General features: G+C 53.9%; 1 protein-coding gene across 1 annotated transcript; it reads left to right on the top strand.

Annotated features, from left to right (window-relative positions):
* Positions 1-442: 442 nt before the first annotated feature.
* Positions 443-19,120, top strand: RBPJL (recombination signal binding protein for immunoglobulin kappa J region like; the record flags this gene model as incomplete). The annotated part of the gene is made up of 12 exons (XM_082292917.1): positions 443-470; positions 7,043-7,118; positions 13,161-13,286; positions 14,856-14,926; positions 15,176-15,291; positions 16,131-16,305; positions 16,666-16,803; positions 17,326-17,435; positions 17,527-17,667; positions 17,982-18,137; positions 18,320-18,423; positions 18,847-19,120. The coding sequence occupies 12 exons, from the start codon at positions 443-445 to the stop codon at positions 19,118-19,120; spliced, it is 1,515 nt and encodes a 504-aa protein (XP_082149043.1).
* Positions 19,121-26,764: the final 7,644 nt, after the last annotated feature.

The following is a 26,764-nucleotide window of genomic DNA, read 5'->3' as shown; positions in this document are numbered from 1 at the left end:
CCTGGGGCTGACTTGCATCCCTATGGAGGGACTCCTTGCACTCTGAGGGATCCCACGCCACCCTCTCCAAGCCCCTGCAGGAGTGGGAGGGAGATGGGTGGGAAGCGAGCGGCTGGCACGCAGGTGCTGCAAGGCAAACACAGCGCCGGCTGCAATGCCAGAGACCTTGAGATAACACTGAGCTATAAAGGAAAAAAGGTCCAGGCAAGGTGAGTGCTGCTGCCTGGGCTGGCTCAGCCAAACCCTGCAGATGAGCTGAGAGGGACACTTGGACTGTTCCTGACATTTCTGATCAGCGCAAGGGGAGAAACAGTTACTGCTTTCACTGCTGAAGGAGATGCTCAGTACATGGTGCAAGGAGGGTGACCAAGGGGAGAGCCACATGTAAGGACAGAAGGGTCACCTCCTCTTGACTCTCCTCGTGATCTCAGCCAAGGAGGACATGGAGATGGATCCCCAGAGACAAACAGGTAAGCCAGCACACCTTCCCTGGGCACCTCCACCAGCAATGCTGCTCCCCAGGGCAATTGCATCCCTCCCTGCTCCACCACTTGTCTGTCTGCTCTCCCTGCCAAGTGCTGAGTCTCAGGAAAAACAGCCGCTTCAGGTTTCAGCATGGCCTCCTTGGCAGCTCTCTCCTGGCTACAGGTTAACAGAAATACTCTGAATATTCCCCTTCTGGTTCATCCAGATGGTGGCGTGTTGGACCTGGGCACATCCTGGCTTGGGCAAGGCCAAAGGACAGGGCCTGGCAGGGAGTAGGGTGAGGAATGCTGCCAGCTCCCTACCCTCCTTGCTATTACAGGGATGGGGCCTTTCTGTACTGAACTGTAGAGGGGATGAAGCAGATGGAGAAAGGAGGGGTGGAAGTGCATTCACAGCCCAGGAAAAGCCCTGACCGTAGTGTCACAAGAAGGAAAGCAGGTTGTGGACCAAGGCTATGGAGCCATGCTGGCTCTAGACCCTGCAAGAAGCCAGGACAAGGGATCACCATGTGTTGCAAGGAGTGGGGAAGAGCTGGTAGCTTGTGAGCAAGCACCAGCCAAGCCAGAGGGCTGCCCCTTGTAGCAGGGCTGTGCACAGGAGGAGGCACACTCAATGTGTCCAGGCACATGTGGCAGGGCGCAGGGCACCGATGCCACATGTGCTACCATCTAATAGCCCCTATTTCTGTGCTGGAAGCCTTGGCCGATGGTAGAGCAGCCCTAGACATGACGTTGCTGAGATCACCCTCCTCACCTGCCTCTCCATGCAACCTCCTTAGCTCTGCAGAGCTTTTGTTTGCGGAGACTCAACCAGGCACTTTTGGGAGGCTAAAATTCAACTCCATCAGTGTTACTTGATGAGAATGTCAAAAAAACCTGACCAAAATATGGCCAGGAGTCCCAACCTATAGTCCTTTTGCTTAGGACACCTGAGTTCTGCCAGGACAACAGCAGAAAGACAGCAAGAGCATCCTCAAGCTGAAGGATGGGGAGAAAAATTGTGGTGTCCTCAGCAGGACAGCAAGTCATCATCCTTCAAGTCCATGCCTGAGAGAAAGGCTGCCCAAAAATGCATGTGGGACCAAGGGAGGAAGACTGATGTGGGTCTTGCCCCAGGGGACAATGAAGCAATCAGAGCTACCTGGAGAGATGCAGACAACTTACATCATTCTGGAGGCACCTCTCAGAGCCAAACTTTGCTGTAGAAACATGGGTGAATTGCTGGCACATTGTCCTTCTATTTGCAAAACCTGCAAGCAGTGTGAAAGGATGAGGCCCAGGCCAGCCCTGGAGCTGGATCCACCCTCTCCAGGAGGGTTGCCCAAGGGTTGGTTTCTCCCAGCATAATCCCCAGCCTCAAGGTGCTCTCTGCTTGCAGGTGTCCAGCTCTCAGTGCTACCCCTGCTGCTCATGAGCACTGAATCCACCCTCAGGACCATTTTACAGGCACCATTGACCTTACACTCAACCACAGCTCCAAAATCTCAGTGCTCATCCCCCACAGCAGCTGGGGGACAAGTGGCAATCCCACCAGAGAGGACAACAATGCAGTTTTCAGAGCAAGGAAGAGTCAGGGAGCACAAGCACATCAAGACCATGGAAATGGCATGAATTTCCAGCCCCAAAGTTGTTCCCCCCCCCCCCCCCCCCTCTTTAAGGACTGATGTGTCCTTGGTTTTTCCCAAACACATGTGGGAGAACCAGAGCAGACTCTTTCCAGGACATCACAGTGCTCTCCCGTTACCACTCTATGGCAGCTTTACTGGGCCAAGTGCCACCTGGAAGGACACGTTGGTTGAAAAACAAGGCTGCATTTCTCCAACAGCACATCGAGGCTCCAAACCCTACCGGAGCAAATCAGCAGGAGTGCTGTAACAGGAAAACCTTGCTGGATGCAGAAGGAACTTCTCTTTTGCTCTGCTTGCTCCCCACAAAAGCCTAGTCCCCATTTTATGGGACCCACTCCTGTATATTCACAGGGAGAGCAGGTCCTTTTGCAGGCTGTTTAGCTGATGTCTTTGACTCACAGCTCATGGACTCATACAAGTCCTGACAGGTTTATACTGTGACATGACATTTGAAGTCCTCTTGAGAGGGAAACGCTGGGTATAGGAATGGACAGAGCATCCCCTTCTAGATGTTCTCCACAACAGCACATGGGGTCTTTCTCTGCCATCAGTCTACCTCTAAAAGACCTCCCAGTGCTCTGCCACTCACCTGGCAGGAAAGCCTCTTGCTCAGACAGCCCTGCACTGAAACAAGCTGTGTACCTGGGCTGCTTTGGCAACAGCTGCCACTAATAAAAGCCACATTCACTTGCAAATTAAAATGTTAAAGATCTAGCCAAGAGGAAACCATGTCTGCCAAATCCCCTTGTTCAACTAATCGTGTCAGAGATGGCTCCTGTTTCAGGAGTGCTGGTGCCATTTCTCTGTTCCTCTCTGTCCCACTCAAGACCTGTAGGCTACACTTGTCCCCTGAGCTGCACAACAGGCAAACTCGGCCCATCTCCTAACTGCTATTTTCAACAAAACTGGAGACATCTTGGAATACTCTGATTTTGGTGAAGAGTGATCAACAAGGGACAGATCCACCTTACTGACTCTCTTTAAAAAGCAAATGCTCTTCTGCAAACAGGTCCTTGGAGGACAGCTGAGCTGAGCCAAGAGACTTCAAGCTTTGGAGAGAAGGATGTCCTGGCCATCCAGAAGCTGACGCAGCAATCCACTGCCCAAGTTCTTGTTTTGGGAGGAAGGTGTTAGAGAGCATTTTTTTCCCCAGAAATATGCATGTTCAACCACAAAGGAAAAGAGACATGGCCCAGATCAGCTAGTGGGCTGGTGCAGAATTTGTCAGCTGAGCTCCTGATGCAGCAGAGCTGGTATGAGATTGATAGTTACTAGCAGGACATCTGTCTCCCAAATCTGCTAGGACCACTATCCCCAGCTGACCTCCAGGAAGTTTACATGGCACAGACAACCACAGAGACCGCCTGCTATTCCAGCCCCGCAATCATAGATTCATTGCCTGACCTCCTTCTCTAAATCTTTATATCATATTTCTCACTCTAGAGATGTGACTCAATGTGTTGGCATAAGAAAACACACCAGGAGAATATTGTTGTGCCTCTCCCCTTTGTCCTACCCATCCTGCTATGTGTTTAATTGAAATAGCAGAAGGTGAGGACCGTTTTGTGGCTGCAGAAAGGCACGCGGGGACTTTTTGTCCCTCCTTAGAACAGAAAAGGAAGCTTTGTGTAGATACTTTTCACAGGGAGAACCTCAAAGGTAGCACAGGAAATGTCTCACACCTAACTTCACAGCTTCCATGTCCCTCTGGCAGCAGAAGAACTGCTGCCCTAGAACTGGGATGCCATCACCCCTTAGGAGATGCACCAGAGAAGGGCTTCACCAGCAACACAGTGGGCTGTGGCCTCCCTTCCGCCCATGCTGAAGAGCAGGTAACACTTTGGGGAAGCCATCCAAGTTCAGCTGCAGGTGTACGAGCTGTGAATTCCCAAAGGCAGAGTTTTTCCACTTGTGGACCCTGGCTAATTTTCCAGCCCAGAACAGACCCTCATACAGCAGTTTATCTCTGGTGTCAACAGATCTGCTCCCACTGGTTCCTGCCAGGAGCCATGGACTCCTATGAGTCCACAGACTACACTCAAAGACTCCTGAACTTACACGTTGGCAAAGTACAACGCAGCCCAGAGAGAGAAAAGCCGAAGTCTGGAGAGAAATGAAGGTACTGCCACCTCTCTGGAAGGGACAACAGCAGAGCCCTATGGATTTCCCTGATGGGCACCAGAGGGACCAGGCTAGGGATGGACTCGTATGCGCAACCAGGGGCTTGCAAGGCAAGGGGATCAGAGGTTTGCAGACAGGCAGGCAAAGACAGAATGTTGGTGGGGAAGATGGATTCAGACTCCAGTAAAGAAACACCAGGAAGAACAAGCTGTGTGAGAACCATGAAGGTTTGGACACAGGGTAAGACATGGCAGTCCAGAGCATCCCACATGGAAACACTGCCTTCTCTGTGGACCAGTCTCTGGAGTCTCCTGAGCACACACCTGTATCCTCTCCTGCTTTAACAGAGCTGATTTAAAACCTTTTATATTTAGCCAAGACAGGAGAGAACCAAAGCCTTCTAACAGCTAAAAACATGACTTGGCACCTAAAGGTACATCTGTGCTGTGAATACCTACAAAGGGGCGATGCTCACCAACCCACAGCATGGGGTTGGTGAGCACTGAGTCGGGGGTCCCCATGCCCAGCAGATCGGTGGAACCCTTATGGCAGCTGCATGAGCTCCCAACGGAGCCCAAGTGCTCAATTTGCTATTGTTTGGAGGCCAAAGTGGAGAAAACATGATTCCTGAGAGGTAATGACAAGTGTCAGCAGCCACTCAGCCTCCTGGCTTGGCTGGAGGAGACATCTGGCATGAGAGGGCCCAACTGGTGCTGGGGGAGTAGCTGACTTTCATGAGTTTCTTTATAAGCACCACTCCATCTATATTTTTTTTGCCGTGTTTTTTCTAGGTCCCATTTATTCAGTCACGGTAGGGCTTGTCTGTAAGTCCCATGTGTGTGTAGATACAAACACTACTGATCTCCCCTTCATGTTTCAGCCCTATTCATCAGGCATTTGTAAATGGCATTTTATGAGCGCTGAGTTTTTAACAAGGCAGGCACGCTGCTCCAGAGCGAACAAAGGGGCCCCTATTGGAAACTTTAAAGATGTTTAAACAAAGACTTCTCTTGAAAACCTTTAACCCCTAATGCCACCCTCAAGGGAAACGCTATGTTATGAGCAATCAGAGCACAAACATCTTCTGTGACCACAGATTGCCTACAACAGGCTGCCTTGTTGGCCACAGCTCCTCTGTTTGCTACGGCTGCCAACCAGGGCAGCTCCTGAGCCCATCTTGTACTGAGCACATACGGTTTCTTTAATTCCTCAACAACAAATGAAAGTTACAACTTCCACAAAAATCGACAACAGCTTTTTCCCATTGGATGCAGCAATACCCTGCCTGCTTCGATGAAAAGTGTTGTTTTACTGCAAACACCAAGATTTGTCACATGGTTTCCAAATGGGAATTTGTATTTTGGATGAGGCTGAGTTTATCCATATCCTGGTGGCAAATATCAGGGCCGAGATCTGAGAGGTTTCCCCGCACACAGCTTTTTGCTGATATCAACAGCAATCTAATGAATTCCTGCAGAGATCGCAAGAATCTGCTTGTGAAATACAGATTCTACTTTTTATTGAGAACCTGCACACTCTCTGCCTGGGATTAATTGCTCCTGTCCTTGAAAAAAGAAAAAAAAAATCTTTACTATCAAGAGATGCTACAGCGGGTCCCACAGAAAGGGGTCCCAAAGGGAGACCTTCATAATAACTTTGTGGATAATCTGGGTTTAAGTGAAGCAAAAATCCAGTGTGTTTAAGCAAAAGAGGTGTGTTTAAGCAAAAGAGGCAAAACCCTGTGCCTCCTCTCAAAGTTGGGGCTCAGAACAGGCCCCTCTCATGGACGCCTGCTCCCCTCAGTCCCACTGCACACATGTGGTGGCTTCCATCGACATGGGACAGTCCTGTTTCCCTGCCAGCCTCCTCAGCCACACCGCTTCCCACTCTGCAGCCTGCCTCCTGAATGGATTCAGCAGCTCTCTGCACCACAGCAAAGACTGTCCCTGCAGAATGAGGGGCAAAACCCCAGCAGAGCACATAGCACCTCACTGTGTATCTGCTCAGCTCCGCTGGTCTCACATCAGTGCGTGTCCACACAAATGCGATGAGTGCAGAATAATCTGATTTTCCAAACAAGTTTTCCCGTGTAGTTGCTTGGAACAGAAGTGCCCAAAGCTAATTTTATCCCGTGAAACGGTTGGAATGATAAGCCGAAGGTGGGTGATTGCTTGTGCAAACGAGTATGCACAGACCCAATTTTCCAGTCGTGCAGAAACGGTGCATAACAAACGGAGGGTACACTTCTGAGCTTATCTTTCTGCAGGATCTCGATATCCTATTGCTCAGCATGCCTTGCCCAGGTGTACCAGACCTTATTATTCTCTGCTAAGAGATCCTCGGTTGTATAAGCAGGGACCTGCCCGGCAGGTAGGCAAAAGGTGAGCAGGGCAGGCAGGCTGAGCCATCCCCACAGCGCAGAAGAGTCCACATCCCTCGCACAGCACCGAGGGACGGAGCGGGTACCATGCCCCGACCGCCCCACCGAACACAGCCCGGCACCGCTGCGGGGACCAAGCCCGTGCGGCCGGGGCTCGGGAAGGCTCCAGCCCACAGATGGGGAGAAAAATCCTTTGGGGCAAAGGCTCTGCTCTTCCCCTCCTCCCGGCTTTGCTTTCTGCTCCTGACGCTCCCCTTCCTGCCAGCCCCGCTCCAAGAAAAAGCCCTCTCGGAGGCTGCCAATCTCCGCAGCAGCGCTCGGCGCTGCGCACAGCCCCGCCGCGCCGGGCTGCGATCGGGACCGGGGCCGTCGGGACCGGACTCCCCCGCAGCCTCCTCACCCTCCTCCTCTCCTCTCCCTTCCCGCAGGGGCGGCGGTGCCCGCGGAGCCCCTCACTCACCCGTGCCGGCCGCGGAGCCGCTCCCCGCCGCGCTGCTGGCTCAGGTACGCGCTGCGGGCGCTGCGGGCGGTGCGGGGCGCGGGCGGCAGCAGCGGCGGGAGGCGGCGGGGCCCCGCCGGTATTTAACGGGGCGGGGGAGCGGGGGGGCGGCGGGGCGGGCACGGCCCGGCCCCGGGGCAGCGCTGGGAGCGGGGGGGTCCGGCCGCCTGTGCCGGCGGGGGCGGCTCGGGGGCTCCCACCTGCCCCCGCCCCGCCGTGGTGCCCGTGCGGGTCCCCGCGGGAGCTGCGCGCAGGTGGAAGCGGCAGCGAGGGGTGCGCGGCCCGGGACGGCCGGGAGCTCACAGGCGTGAGGGCCCTGCTGCTTTTAGTGTTTTATTTTCCTTTTCTCTTTATTTTGCTCTATTTTTTCCTTTTTTACCCCTTTATTTCTCTTTATTTAATTTTAAATTTTTTCGTTATTTTATTATATTTTTCTTTTCTATCTTTCTATATCTTCTCTTTCTTTTATCTTTTTTTCTTCTTTTGCTTTTTTCTTTGTTTTATATTTTTTATTATTTTCTTCTTTCTTTTTTTTTTCTCTTTCTTAATTTTCTTTTCTTCTTTTTTTTTTTCCCTTTCTTTCATTGTCTGTTCCTCTGCTGGGGGAGTACACCTGGGAGCCCCACAAACTCTAAAGTTCATGGGAAAAGAGTTTAAGCTTAATATCCATTTGACCTACAGTATCCTGAAAGTTTAGGAACGTCAGCAGGTAGTGGCTGCAGTGTGGGGAGGTGAGTTTGAATCAGAAAACTTCAGACCAGAGCTTGGAGGGCTTTAGAGCCTCAGGTTAAGCTTCCATCAAGAATGTCAACTGATGTGCATTGGAGATCATCAGCAGAGGCTTCTTAGAAACCCGGGAATAGACCTTCCCAGTCCTCCACCTCTTCCCAGCACCTGGATCAACCTGGTGGCAGGAACCACCCTTAGTGCTTTATAGGACTGTGTTGTGGCACTTTAAACAGCACTTCCCTTCCTCTTTGCACACGAGGAGCAGAGAAAAGAGACTCCAGGAAGTCACCCCCACTGTCTGAATTTTCTAGCAGATGTGCCAATACTGCTTTATCAAACGTGTGCATTTTGGGGGTGTTGGTGCTGCTGGGGTGCCTGCCCCAGCTGGGCCCCGCTCCCTGCAGAGCTCACTGCCACAGGATTTTTGTGCTTCCCGCTCTCAGCCACTGTTTGCCCTTGGTGTGGTAGATAAATCCCCCAGGCCCAGAAAAGGCTGAATTTCACTTGTGTGTGCAGTGAGGAAAATACAGGATTTATAAATACCCATGCGTATACAAGGGCTGTGGGTTGGGTTGGTCTGGATTAAAGGAGGTATTGAAAAATGAAGGAAGCCAGAAACTGCAGGCTTCTCATTTCTGTGATTTCTAATGGCTTTTCCTTTTGCATAAACATTGCATTGACTCCATACCCAAGAGCACTGCAGGCGTTTTCTCCCCTGATCTGCACAAAAATATAACCCAGACCTCTAAAATGGATATTTTTTATTAGGAGGTTTGGTTTCCCCAAACTGAGGGAAGAACAATTGCCCTCTGTGGCAGCAAGTCCCCAGCAAGCTTCAGGGCAGCTGTGTCCTGAGAGAGGCAAACGGCAGCTCCTTTTTTTGGGGGAAAAGCAGCAAATTAAATCCCTGCACTTCAATTCAGTGCTGCCTGCACTTGGGGACACTGTTACTATGAGTTACAGTTCTTGTATAAAGAGGTGATGTGAAGACCCAGTTTCTCAACAATAGCTTCCAGGATTGTATTTTGGTCTGCAGAGTCGGGTACTTTCATTCCCAGGGGACCAAATATATCAGATCCCTTCCTCAGCAGACTGAGCTGGTGAAGCTCACTGAACTGAAAAGGAGCAGGGCAGAGGGTGGTTTGCTTCTCCCAGTGCTTGTAAAGTGCTTTTTCTGCTCCTGTGGTTGCCCAAGGGTGCGCACACAGAAGGTGATGTAAGGACCAGGATATGTCCCACACACAGGGAGCAGCGTTTCCCAGCTGGAGGTGGGACAAAGCACTGAGTGATGCCCCTAAACACTTGCTGCTGGGAAGGAGAGGGGTAATTTTCAGCTGCGGTGTTAAACATCAGTTCTCCTAAATCAGCAATGGGACTGTGGGGTCCAACCCTACCACAGCCTCTTGGCGCCTGCCTGGGTTCTCTGTGTGCCCACATGAAACGGCCCTTTGCAAGGTGGTCCAGCTGTGTGTCTCCTGTGGAAAGCACACAGAGCACTCCTCCTTTTCTGCTTCATTTCCCATGGGAGACGGCACAGCAACACGGCCAGGGCTTGCAAATCCCCTGAGGTACCCTGGGTCTCTCCCACCTCAAGCACCAGGGCAGAGCCACCCTAGAGATGCACCTCAAATGCACTCACACCATCTCCTGAGGTACATCCTGACCTAAAGCAAAGGAAAAGCCTTGGTAAGTGATGCCAGGCTGAGCAGGGACGGGGAAAGGCTTACAGAAATCGGTGTAGGAGAAAGGTGATGCATCCCCCCTCGCTCCTCCCCTTCTTCTACATAATGCCCAACTGTGTGGAGAGCAGCCGAGCCCCGGCCAAGACCTCAGCCTCTGAAAAGGCAGCTTTTAGCGAGAGCTGTGAGGGCCCAGCCCGTGTGGTGCTGCTAACATGACACTGAACTAACACTGCACTACAACCAAAGCATTTTAATAATTTAATATAATAAATGTCAGAAGGAGTGAATAATTCTCTGTAACCCTGAGGAGGCTGTAGGTGCCAGAAGGAGCCAAATGGGTATATTGAGCTGCTTTAGCAATAGCCCTTTGACTCTCTGAAGATAAATTTAAACCAGATGATGGATGCTGGGTGGTCGCCTCTGTGGGCAGAATGGCAAGCACTGTTCAGAAGTGCGTCACTGACACAATTTAGCCCCAAAATTTGGAAGGCAAGGGCTGTAGAGAATGGACAAAGAAAAGAAAGCCAAGTTTCTAGGTAGTTGTTCCTCCAGCTGGACATCAAACCTGAAGAGCTACAGTCTGTTTACTTGCCTTTGGCATGCACAGTCCCACTTCAAGCAGTAAGTAGCATGTGGGTAATTGTTCCAGAAGGCTCTTTAATAAGCTCCAGGCAGTAACCCACGTGCCTCTGGAATTACGTATGGATGGCAGGGAGCAGTGATACCTGCACAAGCCTGGCCCTGCCCTGAGCCAGTGCTGCAGGAGGCTCTGCAGAGCAAGCATTGCTGCTCCCCACGCTGCCAGCACACGTCTTAATCCACAGGTCTTGGCAGTTTGCTCCTGAACACTCCCTGCCACTGCCTGGCCTCGGTACCAGGCTGTTCCATTCTTTGCCAAGGGGTTAATGGAAGAGGAGCCCCACAGGGAGACCCCAAGCTGTATGGGTGGGCACTGGTGACTGCGTTGGTGACACTAACAGGGATGGAGCATGTGACTCTGCAGCTGAGACACAAGGACCCAAAGCTATACTCCTAATTTTACACAGCACACTGAATGATGAGACTCACCAGGAAAAAATTCACACACCCAGCCTGGTTCTTCCCTGCTGTGTGCCCGTTGTCTCTGACAAACTGAGGGTAAAATGCTACTGAATGGAGCCAGCAAGGTTCAGTACTCATTTAACACTGTGTTGCATTAGTGTAAAAGAGTATCCAGGGTCAGGCCAATTTCCTTGATGCATTTCCACATTTATCCCAATCATAATCAGTTGTTCTGGGAAAAAAAAATAAACCAAACCAAGCCCAAAACCAACCAACCAAACAAACAAAAAAAGAAAACCCAAAACCAACCCAAAGTTTTGCTGAGAGATTCCCAAATAGTGCTTTTGTATGAAGGGAAAAATAGCAAAGGCGGATCAAAGCTGAAATCACACCATTGCTTGGCAGCGGAGGAGTGAAACAGCTGCAGATTGCCATTATGGAAAAAGATTAAATAACTAGCTTATGGCATCTCTTTGGTTGTGCAAAAATATAAACTATTCATTGGCTAGAAAGGCTGGAGTGAAGCTTTTCAGCAAGACTGAGTAACCCACCCTGGAGTGGACACTGGTGGGATACTGGTTGATAAAGCTCTGCTTGAGTGGGCTGGAGCAGCAGTCTCCCAGCACCACGATGGAGGATTGGAGGGAACAGGTAGAGCCTTGGCAAAAGAGCTCCTCCTGCCTTGCTGTGAGTGCTGTGGGGTGAGCCAGGGCTGAGTCCAGAGCCCTGTGCTGGCAGCAGTGCTGGGGCTGCCACAAGAGCAAAGCTTGGTGGCAGCCTGTGCTCTGCAGTCAGGAATGGCCATAAAACATTCATTTTCCAGGCACAGAGTAGCAGTTAATGCTGTGGGTGACACTGACACTGACCCTGGCTGTAAATCTGATTCTGGCAGAGCTCTGTTGATTTATGTTTACTAGTGATCCAGCTACCACATCTAGGATAAAGACCTGGGAACAAGGAGGGCAGGAGATTATATCGCCCATCTAGTAACCAAACAGAGCACATCTGTGCAGTGCACAGTGTCAGGGCCCCATGGCACTGCTCAGAGAAGACACTGGGTAAATATTTGCTTGTATGGGACAAGTGTTTTTCTTCCACATACAACAGGAGAGCATCAGCTCCATCCAAAGGTGGGAAACCTGGAACTGAAGTGATATGTGTTAAAAGTGAATTGCAACATGGGTGCTAAAAGCTGTAAGGGGCACAGCCTTTTTAAAATATGTGTTGCACTGGGAAGAACAGAGTTGGCAGGTGAGCTCTTCTAAAAGGCTGCTTGGGATGACTGCTTGCAGCTTCTCTCCCTGGGAGCTTACTCAGGCCTCTGAGCCCAGAGGAGCTCACCACGAGGACGCTGCCTTGGGGTGATGGCAGGACCAGACTTACCTCTCTTGACACATCTGACTCTTTATGCCCTCAAATTTTCTCCATTTCTAGCCCATTTGAGAAAGAGGAAGAGAGACTGTTTAATGGGAATGCTTCCCTGCACACCTCTTGCAAGTTCCTCTGTGGGTGGCCATGGCTGATGCCCCTTCACCTCTAAGTTATCCCCCAGAGCTTCCCACAGCCCTCAGATGCTCTCTCACAGTTACTCTGCCATGTGTTTTCCACTGTGGCTGGGGCTTCACAGCCTTCTCTGGCCACCGCTTTGTCTCTGATAGGGGAGTCATCACCAGCCAGGCTGGCTCCCCTTGGTAGGAGCAATGTTCCCAGTGGCCACATTGACTGATGTGCCAAGGAGAGACTCTTGCACAGGCGTCTCCTCTTCCTCCTCCTCTGGTTTCATCTTATCCAGTCAAATATCCCAAACTCATGGAATGTTCCTGTCCCACATTCAGGGGGTTTAGGGGCTTTCAGCAGGGCAGGAGCTGGTGTTGTTCAATGAGTGGTCTCACCTCCTCTGAAGGCAAGCCAGCACCACAGAAGGTGTCCACAGCCGACATCCCAGAGCTCTCCCCCCTTGCACCCCCAGTCCTTGCACACGTGTCCCAGGTGGCAGAGCAGGCCATTTCAGATCTACCTCATCTCTCTCCAGCTGGTTAACACCCAACCTACCGAGTTAGCAGACTTAGATGCCAGGTGCTTGGGAACTCCTTCTAGTTAATAGAGCAGAAACAATCAGCAGAACCACCTACGTCTTAGGTCTCATAGAAAAATGCAGCTATTTCCACCCAACATCCCTTTCAGAAGTCAATGAGCGGCTCTATCTCGCATGACAGCTCCCCAGCTGCACTCACAGCTCAGCAGCATCACTTCCCAACTCACCCAAAACCCATACAGCACTGAGCACCTTAGCTGGGAAAACAAATTAATAATCAGTTAGAGCATTGCCATCATTGCACAGGGCTGGAAGTCTTAGAAATGCCCTGTGTGTGTTTGGTGGCAAACTGAAGAAGCAGTTATTCCATCATCCAAACTTCATATTTTTCAATGCCAGCGCCATTCTTAGAGCAGCTGAGCTCCAGTGCTTTCTGATGGGAAAGCCTTTTCACCTTCCCCACCCCATCAGGCTGCACACGGAGGGAGCTCCTTGCTCCCTGCAGGGCTGGGCGGGAGCTGGCTCTGGTGCCACAGTGCCAAGGAATTTCTGTCTTGTAGATCCAACCCATACCAAGCCAGCCTGCTCCGGGACAGTGTGCGGAGGTACCTGCAGCTGCCAGCAGACCAGACCGTGCTGATCCTACATGCCAAAGTGGCACAAAAGTCCTACGGCAACGAGAAAAGGTGGGAGATTGTTTCAGCTTCTCTGATAGCCACTTCTAAACCCAGCTACCTAAAACTCGATTCCAGCCTTGTTGGATTTCACTGCTCTAAGCTGGTGAAGCAAATTATTTGACATATCCCCTCCACATTCGCTCACAACATCTTTGCATCCAAAGCCATCATTTAGTCTCCATGAACTGAACAACATGAGAAAGGCATTAGCTCCAACCTGCATCCAGCCCAGTTAGACATTCCCAGTGGTTAGATCCTTTCCATGAAGCAGTAAAGAAAGACAAAGTAAAAGAAGTCAAGATTCTTTTCAAATCCCACCCCCCAAGAAGGAAAGACTAGCGTTTGAACTGCCCTGTAACTCTTGTCTTAAAATCTGCATGGCCACAGCAGGGACTGAGGCATTTCCATCAGTGCCAGTGGTCTCCAAAAAGCTGCTATTTTTGAAAATCCTTCCCACACTGCAAAAACACCTTGAGGTTCTGGCTTGAATGTCCAAAATTGCCACTCCTGGGCAATGACGTCAGACTGCGGCACTGCAATGTAATTAATCCTCCATTAATCCTTGTGATATAAATACTCCTCCCTTATTACTGAGTATGGAATAGCTATGAGGCAACGAGCTCAGCCTCCAAGGCGTAACCACCCAGACCCCAGCGACCCCAGGAGACAGCTCTGGGATGGGCTGGCTGTGCCTACAAAGTCCTCACCACATCCAGTCTCCTGCCAGGGGCTGCTGGTCCACAGATAAAAATGTTATTTCAGGACTGAATCTTCCAGCCAGGAGGGAGCCCTCTCATCATAGCCTCTTTCCTCTGCTTCTGACCCCATGCAAAGGATGAGTGTGAAAATCAGATGGCAGGTCTGGAAAAGGAGAGAAAACCTGCACAGAGCTCCCAGGTTAAAGGTGCTGGTGCCGTTTTCCTTCACAGTGGGAGTCAGGGGCCTGTACAGTGGATGAGTTGTTTAAATAAACCTGTACCCAGGACTTCGGAGCTCCAAAATATCCAAGCCCCTGCACTGGTGTTTTCTCTGCTAGTGCTTTACCCAGTATCAATAGAGGATGAATTTACACCATTCACACAAGTGCAAAGACAGTGGAAACCCAAATAAAACACAGGAAAATGGGTTTCCAAACTCCCGCCTATAGATTTATTTGCACTGGGCTCCAAAACTGATTGTGAATGCAAACTCTGTTCTCAACCTGCTGAAATTCCCACGTGGCAGTCAGGCAGAGGCAGGGGTCTGATCCCTCCCTGTCTTTGGGGGGTTTGGAGGTACGGGTGCCAGGGTCCCTGTCCTCCCATCCCAGAGCCATCTTGTCACCGGTGGGATCATGGCCACCAGCGGCACCACCAGATGTGACAGCTGTTGAGGCTGGAACCAGGCACTGGAGGCGGTGCAGGGCAGAGGGTCCCCAGCCCCTCGCTGAGCTCCATGTGCCTCCCGGGGTGCAGGGTTGCTCCCGGTGCTGGTGATCCCCAGTGAAGGTCTCTGCTCTCAGCACAGCCATCCTGCCACTCCAGAGCACCTTTTCAGGGTGCTGAAAAGCAGTGAGAAAACACCCTCTTGTCTCTGCAGGTTTTTCTGCCCCCCACCCTGTGTTTACCTGAGCGGGCCAGGATGGAAGATAAAGCAGGAGCAGATAAAAGGTGAGCACTGGGCAGCATCCCTGGACCTCTCCTCCCTCCCTTCCTGCACCATGGAGAGCTGCCCTCTGCCTCTGCAAAGGGGAGAGTGACTCCATTTATGTTGGTTTTGGTCCCCCAAACTCCTTTCCTGCTCAAGCCAGAGCCCTCTGAAATCCAGACCCAGGGAGGGCTGGAGCCTGGCCATGGTCTACGGCTGGAGAAGCTGAGCCTTTGTGGGGGCTGGAGGGTGCTTCTCCTTGTCTCTTCCAGCCAGGGACCTGGGGGAGGCTGGATTTCGGGTGTGTGGGTACATGGGGCTGGACAGCATGAGCAGCAGCCTGATGGAGACCCAGAAGCTCAACTTTGAGGAGCAGCCAGATGCAAAGGTAAAGCCTGTGGCTCTCTGGGGATATGGGGATCCCCCTCATGCAGGGGCTGGGCTGTCACCAGCATCACCCCACACTCTGGGATGTCACACCCTCCCCATCCTCGGGATGTCACAGTTCTTTCCCCCTAGCCACAACTCCCCACTCCCACTCTGCCAGCCTGTTGTGGCATGTGCAGCAGTCCAGGCAGCCCAAAGATCCCTGTCTTTCTCTGGCACCATCTTTTCAGGTCAACAGCCCTGTGGCTGCCAAAATCTGCACAGCTCCCTTAGTTCTGGCTCCTTCTGATGAGCAGCACTGCTGCTTGTCACAAAATGAAAGCCTGGTCCTTCATTTGCAGATAAACAGTTTTAAAAAAAAGCTCTAGTTGATCCCAAAGTTCAAAAGCTTCAGCAGAGCTCTGGCATCTTTTGATTGGAGGGGAAAAAAAGGAGAAAAAGCATTATCTGGGGTCCCTGAAGAGCACGGGGTCTGAGCCAGGCCAGGAACTTCACAGAAAGAGCCTTTGTCCACAGTGCTTGCCTTGCTGCTAAGGCACAGCATATCGGCCAGGATGGGGGAAACCATAAACCCAGGGCGATTTCTCGTGTTATGTGGGATAAATCACACATGAACATTCATTTCCATAAGGAATACTCTGCCCCCAGTGTAAATAAAGCCTCTGCCGATCCCCAGCTCTTCGTTCCACCTGTAATAACATCTCTGGTCGTTTCTCCCTTTAAATGAACCCAGGGCTCATTGAAAGGGCACTATTATGTCCTCATGGGGTGGTGAGGAGGGTGAGGATGGCTGGTGGGGCTGGGCTGGAGCTGCTGGCAGCCCCTCTGTGCCCTTGGCAGGGGTTCAGCTGTGCCAAGGCCCTGTACATCTCGGACACGGACAAGCGCAAGCATTTCCGCCTGGTCCTGAGGCTCTTCTTCAGCAACGGGCAGGAGATCGGCACCTTCCACAGCAAACTCATCAAGGTCATCTCCAAGCCCTCGCAGAAGAAGCAGTCGCTGAAGAACACGGACCGTGCGTACAGGAATGGCTCTGTGGGGAGGAAAGTGGGTGCCAGCCCAGGATGGGATGCTCTCTGCTCACGGCTTGGCTCTGGGGAGGTCCAGGCTGGATCCAAAGCCCATGGGAACTCCCAAAAGAGGATGTGTCTGGACATAATGATGTCTCATTTCCAAATGTTCACTCACCACGAGGTGTAATGCCCTGAGGCCAGTGTGCTCCCCATACCGTGGGCCTCACCTGCGCTCACACAGAGAGGAGGGTGCTGGCTGCTTCCAGGCTGGGTACCCCAGGAACCAGGGCTTGTCCTCCGTGGGCCTGACAGAGCCACCATTCAGCCCTGGCAAGCACTAACCCAGCCACCTCTCCCCACAGTCTGCATCTCCTCGGGTTCCAAAGTGTCCCTCTTCAACCGCCTGCGCTCCCAGACCGTCAGCACCCGGTACCTGTCTGTGGAGGGGGGAGCCTTCATCGCCAGCGCCAGGCAGTGGGCAGCCTTCACCCTCCACCTGGGTAAGGACCCTCGGGGCACACTGATGCCACCATGCCCAGGGCAGCCTGCCTGCAGCCCTGGCTCTCCCGTCCTGCAAAGCCAGTTCTGGGGAGCAAAAGGGGTGGGAATTAGCCTGGGTGTGCAGGAATCTGGCTCAGTCTCACCTCTGCCCGGCGTTCCTGGTGCGTCTCTGGACGTTTCCCACTGGCTTTGAGGGCACAGGGGCTGTGACCAGGGCAGCAAGAGCTGTACTGGTCTGGAGGTTCACAAATCCAAGCAAGTGACTTGCCTGGAAGAGGCCAGAGCCCAACAGCATTCTGCCCACACTGCTTCCAGCGGTGTCCCTGCAAGGTACTGCATCCCCGTCCTGCTCTCCCGTGCTGGGCTCCCAGGGAATGGTGGTCTCTCCAAACAGTGAGCCTGTGCAGAGCAGAGAAAGCAGTAAGAGAGCAGCGGGAGCACGGCCAGACCTGTGCCTGGCAAGGTTAACCTGCTCCCCGGCTGCTCGGGGCGGTGACTCTGCCTCTCTCCTTCCCGGCCAGCCGACGAGCGCTGCGCCCGGAGCGAATTCCCCCTGCGGGAAGGGTACATCCGCTACGGCTCCGTGGTCCAGCTGGTCTGCACAGCCACCGGCGTCACCCTGCCGCCCCTGGTAAGCTCCATCCCTGCCTGTCAGGCACACGGAGCTGGCGGCTCCACGGCTCTGAGCGGCGGTGCCATCCCGGGGATGCTGCCGCCCGCAGATCATCCGGAAGGTGATGAAGCAGTATGCCATGCTGGACGTGGACGAGCCCATCTCCCAGCTCCACAAGTGCGCCTTCCAGTTCCAAGGCAGTGACCGCATGTACCTGTGTCTCTCCACGGAGAAAGTGATCCAGTTCCAGGTATGGCAGTGCAGGAGCAGGTGAGGACCCCCAGGGTGTTCCCTTATCGCCTCTCCAAGCTCCTCTGTGTTGCTTGTGCCTGAGGAACATATCACCAGGAGGGGTCTTGCATCCAAACTAAGGCCAGAATAATGGCAAAGCTTTGGTGCGGACATGGAAACTGAGGTCTTTGAAAAGGAATCATGATCCCCATTTCCCAGTGAGCAAAGCAGTCACCTGCTGGAACCAAGACGCTGAGGGCAGAGCCAGGCATCCCATCCCCATTCCCCACCATCTCCACTGCAGTGTGTCTGGAGCTCTGGCACTCCCCACAGGCATCTCCCTGCCCGAAGGAAGCCAACCGGGAGCTGCTGAACGACGGCTCGTGCTGGACCATCATCAGCACGGAGACGGTGGAATACACCTTCAGCGAGAGCCTGGCCTGCGTCCGCGAGCCCGTCAGCCCCGTGCCGCTCATCGCTGCCCTGCAGGTAGGCACAGCCACGGGCTGCTCTGTCACCTGCCTGCCTCCTGTTCCTGAGCCCCTGCACCCTGTGGCATCTCCCAGGTTTGGGGTGCTGTGGGAATGGGATGCGCAGGCAGAGTGTCCCGTGGGAGAAGGAGTGTGGCTCACTCCGCCACATAACACTGCCACACGCTCTGCCCGCCACAGCTCACGGGAGGCGGGGACGTGGCCATGCTGGAGGTGCAGGGGGAGTATTTCCATGCACACCTCAAGGTCTGGTTTGGAGATGTGGAAGCAGAGACGATGTACAGGTAACACGGATAAGGGAGCTGGGCAGCAGGCAGGGAACAGCAGCCAGGTGTGGGCTATGCTGGGCAGATCTGGGAAGGATGTGGCTGCAGACCTTGGGGACAAGGACACTTGCACTGCCCCTCCTGCAGGACCAAGCACAGGCATTGCAAGCAGAGGCAGGGATGAGTCTGGTGCCTGCTCTCTGCCCTGGCTGCTGTCTGGGGATAGCCATGGGTGGGGGACAACAGGGATTTTGGGGAGCTGCAAACAACCAAGCAACCCTGGCAGAGAGGAATGAAAGATGGGGGAGGAGAGAGGAAACTGGCTGGAGGCTTCACACTGAGCTCCAGGATGGAGGAGAAGTGCCATCACTCACTGCTGGCTGCTGCTGCATAGGACCCTCCTCGGTTAATGCACATTTTCCTCTCCTGCACTGTTGCCAGGAGCCCCAAGTCCCTTGTGTGTGTTGTTCCTGATGTCTCTGCCTTCGGCAGTGACTGGAGGTGGCTGCGATATCCCATCACGGTCCCGCTCCTGCTCATCAGGGATGATGGCCTCATCTACTCCAGCTCGTTCACGTTTACCTACACCCCGGAGCAGAGCTGCATCCCAGGGCAGCAGGTCCTCTCAGATATTCCCCAGGACTCAGACAAATTACTCGACAGCATCCATCAGGAGTTTACCAGGACCAACTTCCACCTCTTCATGCAGACCTAGCAGGCACGGGCTTGGCCTCACTGCTGGCACAGAGAAGGGGAACAGCCTCAAGCCCTGCTGGGGGGGGCTCATTCAGGGCTTGGGGTGGCCCTGCCAAAGGGTTCTCCCCACTCATGGAACACCCACCGTGTTCCTGTGATTTACTGATTTATCTCTTTCTCAAGGCAGCATCTTATATTGCTGAGATCTCACATGAGAGCATCAATAAATCAGGCTTGAAGGACTATTTACTGATTCAATTGCCTTTCTACTAACTTGCATGATTTACCTGCATGCTGGCACAGAGCACCAAAGCTCCCTCAGTGTCCTCAGTCCATATATTCAAAGGCCAGGAGGGACAGGGATAACACATGAAGGCGACCTTAAGTGTTACTGATCCTTACCAGGAATCCCTGCATTGCTGCTGTGCTTTTCATAATGAGGAGCTGCTTCCCAGCAGCCAAATACCCAGCACCAGATGTTTTGGTTTTTTATTGGAGGCCCAAATGGGGTTATTTAAGAAGGAAACGGGAAAAACTTTTTCAGTGTGAAACCCAGCTCCTCCCTAGCTGGTGTGGCTCTGCCAAGCTCTGTTGTTTTACACAATTAGACAAACACAGAAATGCAGTGCTGGCATTAGCAGGAAACTGCTGATTTAGATGCCATAAAAAGCAGGTTTCCTGGAGCTGGACATGAGCGTTTTGCAGAGTGAGTCTTAAAGGCTGTATTTAGATCTCTGTGGCATCCAAAGGCCCATGGTGTACCTGGAAACCTTCTGGTTTGGCAGTCCTGAGCTGGGGTTTGAAACAACCCAACAGGCAGACTAGAGTGGTAGTCAACCCACCCTGAACTCAAGACAGTGGGCAGGAGAGCAGGGGAAGCACAGCCCCCTATGACCTGCAGCACCCCAGCAGGCACACTTGGGCATTCCTAGACCATCAACCAGACTACCTTCATGTTTTCTGTGATCTGACACATTTCAGATGCCAGGATTACCCTGCACACAGTCCATCCTCAGCCTTGTTGTGTGTACCCTGTGCCACACTGGGGCTCCAGGTGTGGAGTTTGGGGCTGCAGGGGACTGGCAGCCTCACACCACCCAGCAGGGAGATGTTCAGGCATGCCTGGAGTCTTGGCCTCCTCCCTCTGCAGCTCGTACATGGCCCTGGCTTCCACAGCAACACAAGAGCTTGGGTCCCCTGGATCCTAACCCAGGGCTTCCCAGGGGGCTGCACCTCCCTAAATTCTACCAGGAGATGGGGTTCCTTCTTCCCCAAAACAACCTCACTGAGGGTAAAAAGCTGTTGGAAAGGTACATCTCTGCATCTGGAGCTGCTGTGGAAAAACTGGGAGAACATTACAGCACATTCCAACAACCAAGGGCTGGTGGAGGAAAGGGCTGGAGGATACAGGAAGGGCAATCACATGGAGATCCACAAAGGATTCAAAAGGAAGCAAGTCCCCTGAGCAGGTGGCAAAGTCTCAATGTGCTCATTAGGTGTTGGGAGCAGTGGTAAAATACTGTACTGCTCCCATTCCTGGAAAATGCTTCAGTATCTCACACAGGTGTGGGGGCAGCAGGGGCTTCCCCTGTGCTGCTGCTGCTGCTTGGGCCACCCCATCAGCCCACGTTTACCATCCCCTGCACTCACCTCCCCAGCAAATCCACCCAGGCCCTAATGCACCTGAGGGTGAGATGCAAGAAAATACTTTAATCAACCCAAAGAGAGCATCCCCCATGCCTCCCCCAAAACCATTTCCTCCCCCATGTACTCAGTGAAGAGCTGGAGGGCTGTGAAAGGATGGGGCGAAACCTTTTGGTTGCTGCCTGCATCAAGAGTGTCTGGAGCCCACAGGCTCCTCAACCCGCTCCTCTCCCTCAGAGGCCGGGCCATAATTCACATTTTATGAATGGAAAGCACCCTGGGTTATATTTAGCACCAACCCAGACCCAAAGGGCAGGAGGAGCACTGCTTATTGACTTCAGGGGCTTGGAACAAGCCTGCCTTGTTATGTTTACAGCGCTTTGCTGGATGGAGAGGCCAAGAAAGCACCGAGTGGCTCATTCTTGAAGCCTGATGGATTAAGCAAACAGCCGCAGTAATTCAAGCCACATGGGGAACGGGGAGAGGTGGCGGCGGCGGGCTGGGGGGGCCTCGAGGGGCTCCTACCTTCCCCCACCAGCCACAGGCTGCCTTTAATCTGCTTTTCACAGCGGGTCCCACTCTGGGAACGAGGAGCTTTGAGCTCCTGGAGGAGACACTTGCCTGCCACGAGGAACATATGCTCCACGTCGCGCGGCGGAGCTGGGAGCGTGGCAGAGCTGTTTATTTGCATAATCACTGATTAACACAAATGTCTCGGACAGGCGCCAGCCAGCCAGTTGCATGTTCTCGCTCCGGAGTCAGCAGTGCCTGTCTCTGCCGGATCCTGCAGTAATCCAGCGTGTGTCCAGGAAACACGGCCCGTCCCGCCGGCTCTGGCGAGCTGGACTGCCCGCTGAGCCCGTCTGGCAGCTCTGTTCTGTGCTCCTGAGCTGTACCTGGAGCTTTTCCCTGTCCTCCAGGCAGCCAGAAACATGGGTGGGTATAAAATCGAGCATGAAAAACATTTACCTCGCTCCAAGAGCTGGGGATTTAGGAAAAGTATCGAATGCTTTAAGGATGCACGGGATAATTCGCGTGCAAGATGCAGTGTTGCACGAACATCTCCAGGTGACGGTGAGGTTGAAGGCAATGGGGATCCCTTGCTCCCAGTATCCAGGGTGCAGCTGGGGCTGCCCGCAGCTCCACCACATCGAGCAGCCACTTCAGGTCCCAGAGGAGAGCATTACCTTTAAAAACGTGGAGAAGAAAATAAAATCCTGGCTTTCCCGCCGTGACACAATATCCCCGAGAACACTAAGCCCGTTTTGGGTCTGTCTCCCTCCCTGCCCGGGCTGGGTGTCACTGTTTGGAGAAGCTGCCCGTTTGAAAGAAGCTGCTGCCATCTAGTGAACCCAGCCCAGCCCAGCCCAACCGCAGCCCAGTGGTCACCCTGACTGCCCATTGTGCCCGCGGCTCAGGCCAGCCCGGGAGACACACTGGCCACCTCTGGCCATCTCCGGGGGATATTTTCTGCCCAAATCAAAGAGTTTGGCTGCTTTTTAAACAGCCACTGCACTGCATTTTGCCCCAAATCACACAGCAGGTTTCCTTTGATGTGTTGGCTGAGTGCTTTTCAGAGAGGGGAGGGCAGCCGTGGGACATGTGGAGGGTGGGCAATGTCCCTTCCCTGCTCACTCACATCCAGCTGGTGACACCACTCTTGGCACTGAGGTGGCAGGTGGGCTGGCTTGCTTGTAGGGCAATTTGTAACAACACCTGCAGGAAGACCAGAAAAACTCCGGTTACACGGAGTTTTTGCAATCCCTGGGCAAGGAGGGAGCTGGCCGGGGCGCTGTAAGGAGTGGGGCTGCTCTGTACCAGTGAGGTGTTTGCCTCGGCAAGGACAGCCCCGGGGCAGGTCCCTCTGCTGTGCTGTGGCTTGGTCACCTCCCTGACAGGAGTGTGGTCAGGGCAGCGCCCGTTCTCCCGGGTCTCTGTCCATCCCCTGTGGGGAAGCACAGAGCTGGAGGCCAGCACCACCAGGGGATCAGCGTCAGGATGAGCTGCTGCAGCCAGTGCTGGAGACACTCACTGAGAGCAGCCTGTCTCCCCTTCTCTGAGCCTTTTTCCTGGGGCTGTCCCTGCCCCACAGCCCTGGGCAGAGCCTCCAGCCAGGCCAGGGGGCCCATGGCCCACACTGTTCACTGAAAATATCTGTATCCCTGGCCCTCAGGAACAGAGGATGTGGGGATGCTGCTCTGTCCATCAGCCAGGGGAAAGGAGCAGAGAAAAACCTTCTCTTGAAAACTGCCCCCAGGTGTTGATGCCCAGGGCTGATGCAGTGCACAAAAGGGACTCAGCCAACAAGACAGAAACAAGGGGCCAGTTACTGCACCATGAGCCATAAATTCCCCTCTCCCTACCAAGCCTGGTGCTGCCTACAGACCTCAGCGGGGTCCCGTTACCCTGAGCATCCCTCCAAGGGCACTCCTGGCCCCAGCACATAGGGCCATAGATTTGCACAGTGCCCAGAAACCCTGTGCTGATTTTATCCTTTTTCTGACAGAGCTATAAATTACCCAGCTGGGCCTCAGGATGCAAAACTATGCTGGGGCCAAAATAAGCCAAGCTGGGCTGCTGAGGAATTACAATTACCTGCTCAAGAGGCTTCAAGCGCATCAGGAACTGCTCAGGCGTGTGGCCCTGCTGGCCAGACTCTGAAATAAACCCAAATAGCATCAAGGACAGAGTGAGCCCGAGGCACCCGTGGGTGCCCATGTCACCAGCAATGCCAGGAGCGGGTGTTACTAGCCCCGGGCCGAGATGGGCGGTTCAGGGGCGGAGACTGCTACGCTTCCGAGCCCACAGCCCTGGGCACCCAGCCCTGCCCTGTGGAAAATTAGGCTTCCTTTTTGTCAGTGTTTTGGTTTGGTTTTTTTCCTAAAAACAAGTTGAAAACAAGCTCATTCCTGTCAAGCTCCGGAATTCCTGCAGCTAAGGGAAGGACCAAGCCCAGAGGCCAGCAGTATCCCACCAGGCTGCAGTGCTGGGTCACTGCCCCAAGGCTGAAGCTGGGGCTTCATGGCCTGATTAGGGGTGTGGGGTCAATGCTGGACACGGCTCGCTGTGGTCAGCCCCACGCTGCAGCACTGCCAGCACTGCTGGGGGGTTTGGGGATCCAGTGAGCGGGGGCCGGATGGAGGGCATTGGCAACCTTCTTTCGTCCTGTTCTCAAAAGAAACACATGGATAGTTTTCTCAGGATCCACTAGGGAAGGAAAGTAGCTTTTCAAACAGCTTAAATAAACAGCTGGGCTTGAAAAACATGGCCCTGATTTCCACGCACTGCTGCAGTAATTAGGGTGCAGACCAGGCAGGCGGTAACAGATCAGCACTGAGAAGGAAAGGATTGGACGCAGCTCCCTCCCTGTGAGCCCAGGGAGGACTCAGCATCGGTGGAGCTGCCAACAGAGGAGCTGAGCAGCACCCCTGGGTGCTCATCCACAGCCCCAGGGCTGTGGGGCTTGGCAGGACCCTGGTGTGGCTTTGCACAGAGCCCTGTGAGGAGCAGGCAGGATGGTGCAGTACCACACATGGAGCACACTGGCACTCAGCTGCATGCAAACACCCCCGTGCCCTATTTCCTGGAAATCCAGCCTCCTGCCCTGGCTGGTTTGGGCTGTGACAGCTATGGGGTGAAGGCCCAGCTCTCCCACTGGTGCCCCTCATCTCTGCAGCAGACTTGGCCAGAGGCAGAAGAAAAGGCACTTCATCAAACCCACTCCAGCAAATGTCTGTCTAAATGAACAGCAAGAGCGGGATGGGTGCCAAGAGGCAGGGTGAGATTTGCTCTTTGCTTTCTGCCTTGGGGTGCTCACCAGGAGAGTGGTTCTGGGAGAGGAGCCTCCCCACTCCAGCTGTGGCTCCCAGGAAGCTGGGGATGCACCCAGGGTTTGTTTCATGCCCCAGCCCAGTGTCACCAGCCCCGTGGGCTGCTTTAGTGGGTGTGCATGATCACCGTCCCCTTACACCCCGCCGGGAGCCGACACGTGTGTGTGCCCACAGCCGCGGGCTGTGCTGGGGGAGTGGGTGGGTTTGAAGGGCTCTTTGTTCCCCCGTGTAATTATACCTGAGCAGCGGAATAGAAACGTGCTGAAAACCCCTCGCTGGACCTTTCTGACAGGAGCCGGGGCGTTTGGCTGCACAGTGGCTCCATTGTTCCCTTCCATGCGCCTGCAGCAGCCAGACCACCTCCTGCACCCCCCGCTTCCCCAAAATAACCAGCCTGTGATTAAAAAACAGGTCTTTTCCCTCCAATACTGGGCAAAATGCCCCCCAAGCCTCCCCCCTACCCAGGGCTGACAGGGCGACGCTGTGGCAGCAAGGGCAGGGCCAGCAGGTCAGCCGGTGCCTTTGGCACTGGGAACACCCCCAGCACCCCAGACCTTCACAGAGCCGTGGGGACATCCATGGGGACACGTGTCCATCCCTGCCCATGCCAAACCCCACGGGCGGAAAGAGCAAGGGGGATGGCACGGGGAGAAGGAGGGGGGAAAAAAAGGGGGAAATGGGGGGAAAGGGGAAAAAAGAAAAGGGGAAAAAGACAAACTCCGCATCCAGCAGGATTCACCAGCATTACTGAGATCGCAGACCGCAGTCCTACGGCAGAACGCAGCGGGGGCCGGTTGGGCAGCCTGTAACCAGCAGGGACGCCCCCTGAAAATCCCGTTCCCGGTGGGAGCCAGCGGGAAGCGGGGGCAGCGCCGGGGGTCGCGCCCGCGGTGCCGGGTGTGCCCAGGAGGGGGCAGCAGACACGCGGGGAGAGGGGACGGACCGCGGAGAGAGCCGCCAAACGGGACCCGGGGGGATGTCGCGGTGTTCGGCGGAGAAATTATGGTTGTCCCATTCCTGGAAGGGTTCAAGACTACGTTGGATGGGACCCTGAGCCACCTGGTCTAGTGGAAGTTGTCCCTGCCCCTGGCAGGGGCGGTGGAGGATTACCCTTTGGGGTCCCTTTCAAAGCAAGCCATAGTCTGATTCTATGAAACACAACCCTTCAAGAGCCACTGTGGCACAGGTGACAGGCTTGCCCCCCCCCCCCCCCCAAAGAACCAGAGCTTTGGGCATCACCACCTGCACCGTGACTGGCACCAAGCAAGATGGGACAGAGGATGGGGAAGGAGGAGGTCCCCAAGTGTCAAAGCATCCCTGCAGTGAAGAAGGGTCACCTGCACCCAGTGATACCGACGCAAGGTTTTAACCTGGCAGACCCCAGCCCCAAGGACAACCTCCTCTGTTACCTCCCACAGAGTCCCAGCTTACCCAGCTAACTGGGAGCCCAGTGATGCCCCACTCCAGCCCCAGTGGGCTGTACCCAGAACCCCCAGCCCCTGGGCCCACCCTGACCCTGCCTGCAGCTACAGGGAGCTCAACTCTGCACCTGACTCAGCACCCGCGGGCTGGAGAAGGCTCATGGGAAACACCACATCTCCAGGGTGCAGGAATTGTGCCCTCCCAGACTCTGCAGGTTCAAGGTGTTGGGGACAGGCACCACAATTACCAGCACATCACTGCTGTGACCCATTCTGGCACCTTTGGCACATGGCACAGCACACATCCCAGCGCCTCAGCTCACACTGCAAAACAAGGGACCCAAACACCCACGAACATCACCTCAAAACCCCCTGGAAGCCATAAAGCAAAGGGGGTCAGCAAGGTTACGCTTAATTTTCCAGCTCCTCCATATCCCTCACAGACCTTCCCCAGCCACTTGATCACATCAGTACCAAGGAGGGTTCCAGCTATTTTCAAGCCAGATAAAGCAGATCCTCAGCCTTTTGGTTTTAAAGCCAGAGCAGCACTAAGAAGAAAAACAACAAGTGCCATGTGTGAGGTCAGAGACGACGACCAGGAATTCTCAAGGTATTAGAGCCTCTCAGCACACACTGGGTACAGGCAGGCTAGCTAGAAGGGCAGAAAGGCAGATGGAGGGAATGGTGACAAATCCATCTCAGGAGCTGGGGCTATACAAGGACAGGCAGGCAGCCAGGCTTGTGCTCTGGGGATTTGCAGACTACCCG

The sequence above is a fragment of the Coloeus monedula genome (genome assembly GCF_965178545.1).
Source record: "Coloeus monedula genome assembly, chromosome: 17".
Lineage (NCBI taxonomy): Eukaryota > Metazoa > Chordata > Aves > Passeriformes > Corvidae > Coloeus > Coloeus monedula.
This window is presented reverse-complemented; position numbering and strand designations above follow the sequence as displayed.